Raw genomic sequence first — 8,279 nt, forward strand, 5'->3', positions numbered from 1 at the left:
ATTGTACAGATTAACGTAGGTCGACCACGCGTGAAACTTCGGGTTGGCCAGAATCTTGTTCAGTCCGCCGTCAAGCTTGAGCTGCCTAAAAACAGCCTCTACTGACTGCCTCCGCCAGAGCCAATACCGGGCTCGAACGCTGTTTGTGACCTTCAATCTCATCGCCTTGACCCAATTCGAGAACAGAGAAAGACTGGGAGGAGGGATCGGAAGAGCTCGCTCTTCCTCGTCCTGGACCCTCAAAAGTCTCGTGGCGTGGGCTTCGTATTTGGTCGTAGACAGAGAGCTGGCCAATGACTGGAGGCTGGAGACTGTATTGGCATCTGCAGTTTCCACGGTAGCATCGCCGTTCGCCAGCACGACGCTTGCAATCAAGAGCACTAGGAACACGAAGCAGCGCATATTATTAAGACCAGACTGCACGTATTAACTGCTCCAAACCAACGGCTCGAAGGCGAATTGCAAAGTAGGAAAGAAACAGTTTTGGCAAAGCCATTGATTGGTCGTTCACTGAAAGGGCTGTACCGTAAACCTAATGCGAGTTTGAATCGCTACCGACACGGCATTACATGCAAGCGTCCCAGGAGCAAATGATGAGCACGCTTCTTGAGGTTTTTTTTGGAGGAGAATAACCTCAAGAGTAATGCTCTTGAGGTTTTTCGATTCCACCTCACTATCAACTTTAGCAGGAGAGCGCGAAAATATTGCTCGTCGTGCTCATTATTAACCGATCCTATTGGCTAGAAAGATGGTACGTGAGATTAGTTCATGAGCGCAGATCAAAATATCCCCGCTGACCACCGAGATGGGGCAAACCCCGAGGACAGGTCAAGAGAAACAACGACGTCCACAAGACAACCAACATTACCAGAAACGATGACTTGGACGTTGGTATACCATAGCCTCCGAGACCAAAGTGACAGAAGTTGTGTGGAGAGAATGTTACTATCCGTCGAGCTTGTCCCGCATGTTCAAGACTATTTGGCTAAGCTTGCAGAGTAATTTTCTAACTCAAACACAGGCCCTCGCTGAAAGGGCACACATTTATGCAGAATCCAGCTCGAAAGGCCAAGGCGAAGCCCAAAGTTCCGCTCTGCTTGCTGTTTCGAGGAATCCACAGATGCAGGCATTAAACAGCTAGCCAATCAACAACTGGCAATCGCAGGCCGATTTCATGAAGAGCTGATGGCGACACACGCTGGTATTCGCGAGCAATTCTTGCGGCTAGAAACAATGCAAGCTAACGTCGGAGAGGAGATAGAAAGATCTGTGGCGGAGAAGCTATTTCGTGCTCTTCGGGAGGCCCATAGCGAGTCGCAGTCGATGATTGCCGCTCAGGTAGACGGTGTCGCTCGAGTGGAGCAGCAGGTTGACGCGAAAATTGGCAGTGGCTTCCAGGTCCTTACCTCACACATCCACCAACTTGTCGAGGAGAAGATAGCAACGCACCAAGCGAGAACTGTAGAAATGACAACCGAACTGGCGCAGCAGCTTGTAAGAAAATCTACAACACAGATGAAGGACCACCTTGAGAGATCGTTCGAGCTGGGCTTTAAGTTGGCGCGTGATGATTTGAAACAGGAGCTTACTTCAAACACGATCACTTCAGATGGAACTTCGCATGACGCTGTCAAGAGCTTCGTGCTGGAAGAAATTAAAAAATCAAAGCGCCACTTCGAAGCTCAAGTGCAGCAAGCTTTAATATCTACTCAATCTGATCTTAACCTTCGAGCTCAACGTCAAGCCGATGCGGTCTCAATTCTACGAGAAAAATTACAGCAGCATTGCGATCGTGTACCTGAAATACGTGATATGGTAGATGAAGCTGAGGCCTGCAACACAATAAAAGAGCTTGTGAAAAAAGAAGTGGAGAAGCGTATGGAACTTGTGCAGCGCCAACTTCTGACTGCCCATCCACAAACAGGAAGGTGTACGGAAATTAGCGATATCAAGGTGGAGCATGACGTGGCTGGGGAGGTCGGCCAACGTCTTACCGAGGTACGGATAGACGATATTTCCGAGCAGACAAAGCAGACGGTGGAGAATAGCGTGAAGCTGATACACGATCTCGTTCGCGAGGCCATCCGCCGTTACGCTTGTGTGAGCGGCGATACTGGAGATGGATTGGGTGACGTTGGAGGTGAAGACGACGAAGATTTATCCAAAGAAGATCGCAGTATCCAGCAGCGAATGCGAGATGCTCTTGTCAAAGCGCATGCATCCGCCTTACCGTCGCAGCTGAAGGTCGAGGCGGAGAATGAAAAACCTCAGCTTTCCGAAATAAAGAGTTCCCGAAATGATGAGAACATCGCATCGCCATCTCGGGTGCATCATCAGGTATTGCCTCTTGCCTATCGTGGTGAACTAAACTCAAACGGAAACGCGGACCGTCGGGCAGTGATTGCTGATGTTCAGAAAGAGGTTGCACAGAGAGCGGAGGCTGCAGTGAAACGCTACAGATCAATGCGCAAGCTGCGTTAGGATGTTGAAATGCTGCGAGTATCTTATAGCGTGCTAGAAAGAAGGTTGGGTACACGATGGACGCAACAGGAAGGCCACGTTCCGAGTCCACCTAGGATGAAGTATCAGAGCTTAACTCAATATATTTTATGCAAGTAGCTTTAGTTAAGTGACATACGCATGTATGGGCAAACTTAGAGAAGTTTGCTTCGGCTTCGATTCACAATCAGGGCTCGTAAGATGAACTTTGGACGGATCCCAATGTAAACTACTCTAGTCCATTGCTGCTTCCCACGGACACCGATGGTTACCGTCGTAATCGCACCGGCATCCAGGTCCACGTTCGCAAAACCAACCAGACCCGTCGCATTGAACTGAACGCCTGGGTACATCATTGCGGCGTCCGCCAGTGGCTCAATGTACACCTTCAGCACCCTTACGCCCTACGCGCTACCAGTGCCCGTCACTATGAACGACACACTGACGAAGGTGTCAGCGTCGCTCGGCCTGCACGAAACGTCCTAGTTAAAGCCGCTGTTGCTCTGCTGTGAGGAACTAGACACCGAACTGCTCGGGTTGCCTCCTGGATCAAGCGTACGGACTCGTCGAGCAGACCTACCATATACTCCTTCACAAATTCACGTTCATTGTAGCTATGTCGAGTCTTTCTCTTCGTCACACAAACTAGAGTTCGAGATGAAATTGGCCAGCATCTCGTCCGCGAAATCGTCGATATTCATGTCCATATTCAAATCCAGCGGATACGTAAAACACGAGGGTGTATACTGTCGGTGCTTTCCTTTAGTAATCGGTTCACACTGCAGAAGGTCAACAAACTCGCGATTGCGGTTTAGAAACGAGCACATATCAATGTTGTGCTGCGACAAACTAGTGCGTTGCACAGTGACCATGCTCCCACTCACGCTAAAGTCGCGCTCTATTTGGCAGGACGAAGCTGGGATAGCGAACAGCAATCGTGCGACTCTTGATAGAATTTTGTAGTCACCTTGGTGTTCAATTCTCCGCCAGAATGGTAGCACAGATTCGGGTGCTCCATTCGGTGAGCGCTCTACCGCGATTGGGTCGTCGATCTAATTCCTCTGCATTGCGTCGGTGCATCCGGTCTGAGGTGATGACTTGTGGTCTGCGTGGCGGAGGAGCAAATAAATTCTCCAATTCACTAAAATATGCTACAGGAGTGGGAGAAGGAGGTTCAGCAGCATCGATTGGGCTCTGCGACGGCTTTCATAAGAGTGAGTAACTTATCGCGAATCTTCTCATTCACTCTGTCTCGCTTAGCACAAGCGTCACGAGTGCCGATGCCGTGCTGACGACACACCAGCAGCACAACAGCATTTAGACTCAATCTTGGACTTTTGTAAATCGGGTGAAGCCTTTGTTGCATTTCAAACACAAAAGAGCTCTCAGCCATCTTGGCGTTATTATAGTAACGACAAAAGTACCGCTCGTCAAGTGCATCCCGTAGTAGCAGACGTGTAGACTTTGCTAGTGGCAGCAACTCGCTGGGATCAATCCACCGAGGGTTCTTCTCTGTCGCCAGATAGTGTCGAACTGGTTTTTCTGGGTTAAGATCGTTCAAACGAATTTTAAATAGCTTCATCAGAACTTCGACTTGAGTCGCAGACTCAGCTTGACAGGCGCGTTTTAGCTCTGTCACAGGCTGCAAAATCGATAGGAGCTGGATCAGATTGGTTTCTTGAGCTGCCAGTGGAAATACAACTGGTGGTTTTTTATCTCGAATTGCTTTTTTGCTCGCTCTGCATACCACGACTCCAAAGCAGGCCATTTTTCTAAGACACGCTTAATGGAGCTTGTCAAACTCAAAAACCGAGAGGCCGAATAGCTCAACAACTTCGTTGAGGAAGTTCCGGTCTAGGCTTTGCACAGCGCTTCGAGCAAATCACCAGTAACTTCAACGGACCGAACTTGGTAGATTGTCCGTGTCAGCTTTGCAATTAAATCACGCATGTCGGGATTTTTGCATGTAGCATTGTCATTCATTCCACAGGAAGCCTTCGTTGCCGCGTGAGCCATATGAGCCATGCACCATTCCCATTGCAAATCGAGCTCTTCGGTCAGCAAGCCCACAACATCGGAGCCCTTATCGCTGGTGGCACCGTAGAAATCCTTAACGGTCAGCTGGAAATCCTCCAAAGTGCGCTTCACCCACAGCAGAAAAGGTCGTCTGATCCCGCCATCTCGATCACCATAGGCGGGGTTAAACTTGCGTGTTCCCAAAAGTACAGACCGAAACTGCCAATTAGTATCAATAAGATATACTCGCAAGCCGAGGTATTTCTCGCCCGTCGTTTTGCATGTCCAGAAGTCCGCCACCATCGTGAAGTTAGGAAACAATTGGCGATTTGAATGGAGAAATTCGATTACTTCCTTAGTTGTCGACACATAGAGCTCGATAATTGATTCTTCGATAAGCTCAGCAGTGATGACGACCTGCATCTCGTCTTTGACCACGAGAGCTTCTTTGAGCCTTGATTCTTCGTACTCGCCTATCCGGAGCGGTAGATTGTGGTTAACAATGCGCAACGTCTCGAGGAGAAGATTTAAACGGGCAGGATTGCGAGAGTACAAAACAGACGAGCGTAAGTGCTCAATCTCTTCTCTCCGCTTTCGTTTTGTTGTCATCGCCTTCTTTGTTTTTGGAGACTCCAAGTGATGAACTAGTCGCAGGTGTTTCACGGCGGCGGACGTCTTTCCATGCGACAGCAGCAACAAGTTGTCGGCGGTATCAGTGCGTCGGCAATACTCATCTGCCAGGCAAATATAGCCAACCTTCGTTTTGGCTCCTTCGGTGTATTCAACACGGACGCCCCAATCGAATATAAAGGAGCTCTCTCCGGGCTGTATGGGCTTTCTCTTGAAAGGACCGATATAGGCCCAACTCTCGACGGCACGCTTCACCGCTGCTGGCGGGTCCAACGTTGTAGTCATTACGTCAGAGCAAGGGGGCGAATACTTTGTACGGAAGTGCTTGGTCCACTGTGTAGATGTGTTATCCGCGTCTGGTAGCCCAGGCCGCCGCCGCGTGCTTCACGATGACTGGAAAAGATATACAGGAAGATCGCCGTGATTTACGAAAGAACATCGCGAATTTCCACCAGTAAGGAACGCTACTGAAGGAGCACAGCTTTGAGCCGGCTCTTGAAAAAGAATAAATTCCTCGTGCATTGGAGTTTTGCTCTTAGCCATCGTACTTATGTGGAAGGAAGAATAAAACCTCAAAAACCGTGCTTCCCAATTTTGCGAGAATCTTTTAACCTCGTTTCTGGTGGCTGTATCCATTTTGCTCGTGAGAGGCTTGATTACATGTACTGTTTTTACCGTTTTTAAGAAAAAGCAACATTGAAATGTCGCGTCAAGAAACCTCTGTGTTAGATATTTAATAATATATTGGGGGCGAAAGTCAAATCCTGAAAATACGTAGACACTGGCAGCAAAATATCGTCAAAGCCTCAATCTTGAACTCCATGAGGGCACCTGTCGAGCAACATCAAACAAGCATCGGTGTAAGGCTCGGTCTTATATCTGCCCACAATAGCGGGATGGGATGCCTGCAATTTCGAGAATCCGCAGGACTTCCAACCAGGTGTTATAGACAAAAAGGAATGTTTTATGGCGGTGTGTGCTGCTGCTGTCAACTGTGGAATAGACGATTGGACTTGAGAGGAGCGGGATTTGTGTATCCGAAGATCGTGCCACACAACGTCCCAGTGGGACGAGAAGGGGTGTCAACCGTACAGGCCGGGTATTATGACCGTGGGTAGTTAAACCTAAACCAGATCTGGCATGCGGAATGAGAATGGATTCACCCTTTCCCCATCCTTCAGCATACAAAAGGCAGTCAAGTCAATGTTGGAAATCGGCCAATATTAAAAGTGGTGGTGAAAAGTCAGATTTTCAATGTTGCTGTACTGAACCAGAAAATGTGCTAACAGGTGTCTTCTTTTGTAAAGGTGCTGCGACTCCAATTGAAAGAGATCTCCAATACGGTACCCAAAGCCTTGGATGTGACCTCATTGGGTTTCAATACCGTTCCTAAAAGACTTCAAGTAATACTTTACCTCGAAGTAAGGTTTACGTTCAGACACAGTAGCAGAAGGTACAGTAGCTCTCTCGTTTCTTCCTCTGATAACTGACAGAGTCAGGAATCCACGATATATCAATTTACTTGGGATGTCTCCTATCTAAAAGTCGCTATTTTTTATTGTGCTTTTGAATTGTACTGTACTCCCATCGTCGTTTTGGCTGATGTGGTGGCTTTAAAAGCATTAAGCTTCTTGTACGGCTGAAAAATAAGCGGTACTTAGTTAATTCAGGTGTGGCTTGAAATTGGTCATTATAATTATATTATTTTATCTGGGATCCCTGAGATTGGTCATTCCATCAGCGCAAAAGCAGTCGAAAACGGAGAGGACTAATTAAAATACTTCAAGTACGAAGCAGGGAAGTGCTGCATAAAAACAGAATCATTGTACCTACCGAATTCGTAGTGGTGCTTCCGGAAGCTCAAAACTGTACATGCTACCAGTACTAAAAGTATCGTCATACGACACTATCTGCTCCCAGCCCTATCTTACCACTTGGATTCACCCCCCCCCCTGCGCACCAGCGTTCCGCTTCGAAAAAAATCATACTTTACGTTGTTTTTAGGACAAATACCGGCTCGTGTGGCTGATTCCGTACTCAAGTAAAAGCTTCCGGAATTAGTACATGTACATGTAATACTAGTATTGTAGTGACACTATTAATAATTGATACTTTAGGATGTTACATTAGTAATATGCCTCACTGCGAAAGGAATACTATTATATTTTAAAAAATTGTGGTATATGAGCTACATGTATTGTTTAAAAAAAATAATACTGCCTGGCGGTTCACGTACCGGTACTGTAATAATAGTCACTCTCATGCACAATGGGATCAGTCTTCAATTCCGTACTGCTTGGATGCAGTACGCAGCCCAAAAAAAAGTACGCAATCAAAGCTGGAGGATATGAAACACCTTACTTTCTTGCCACTTCGCTAATCGCCCAAGGATCCGAATCTGTAAATTACAGACTGTAATAACGTATTGAGGACAGGAAGAAGCACGATGCGCCACCACCAACGTGCGGCGCTGATATTAATTGCTCTTGCTTGCCTTCTCGCCATGTCTGCGGCAGTAATTGACGATCAGCGATTCGCTCTTAATGGGAGGACACTACGCACGTCAATGACGTCTGACGACGAGAAGGATGACGATGACAGAATGGTCGACCTTTCTGGCTTGGGCCAGAGCGCGAAATTAACCGAGTTGGGGGCATTGAAAGACATAAAGATGAAGCCGATTGCCGCCTTGACACTGTCGAAGCTTGATGAGGCGGGCGACGACCTATTCACGAGTCCGAAATTCAAAACGTGGGTGAACTACGTAGCCTCCGTCGCGGAGAAACACTCGACGACAACAATGATGTCGAAGTTGACAGCTCAATACAGCGACGGGTCTCTGATTAGAATGCTCGAAGCAGCGAAGAAGGTGGAGGGGGCGAATGAGATCGCACTGAGATTGCAGCAAAGACAGGTGAGGACATGGATTAAAGCAGAAAAAACCGCAGACGATATTTTTGAGCTCCTCAAGTTGGACGAAGGGATCGAGAAACTTCTTACCAACTCGAATTTGGGCACATATGTCAGCTACATGAATCTATTTAACAAGTACAGTCCTGGAAAAGAAACGACATTGGTGAACACGTTCGTGACTTACTACGGAGACGAAGCGGTGGCGAAGACGATCGAGGCGG

General features: G+C 47.7%; 2 protein-coding genes across 2 annotated transcripts; one reads left to right on the top strand and one right to left on the bottom strand.

Moving 5' to 3' along the window:
• On the bottom strand, positions 1 to 402 carry PITG_05072 (secreted RxLR effector peptide protein, putative; the record flags this gene model as incomplete). Its single annotated transcript, XM_002998738.1, has 1 exon — positions 1 to 402. A coding segment is annotated over one exon (402 nt), but the record flags the coding sequence as incomplete, so codon positions are not given.
• A 7,189-nt stretch (positions 403 to 7,591) lies between these two features.
• PITG_05074 (secreted RxLR effector peptide protein, putative) lies at positions 7,592 to 8,279 on the top strand (the record flags this gene model as incomplete). Its single annotated transcript, XM_002998739.1, has 1 exon — positions 7,592 to 8,279. A coding segment is annotated over one exon (688 nt), but the record flags the coding sequence as incomplete, so codon positions are not given.

The sequence above is a fragment of the Phytophthora infestans genome, genomic scaffold, assembly GCF_000142945.1.
Source record: "Phytophthora infestans T30-4 supercont1.7 genomic scaffold, whole genome shotgun sequence".
NCBI classification, from domain to species: Eukaryota; Oomycota; class Peronosporomycetes; order Peronosporales; family Peronosporaceae; genus Phytophthora; species Phytophthora infestans.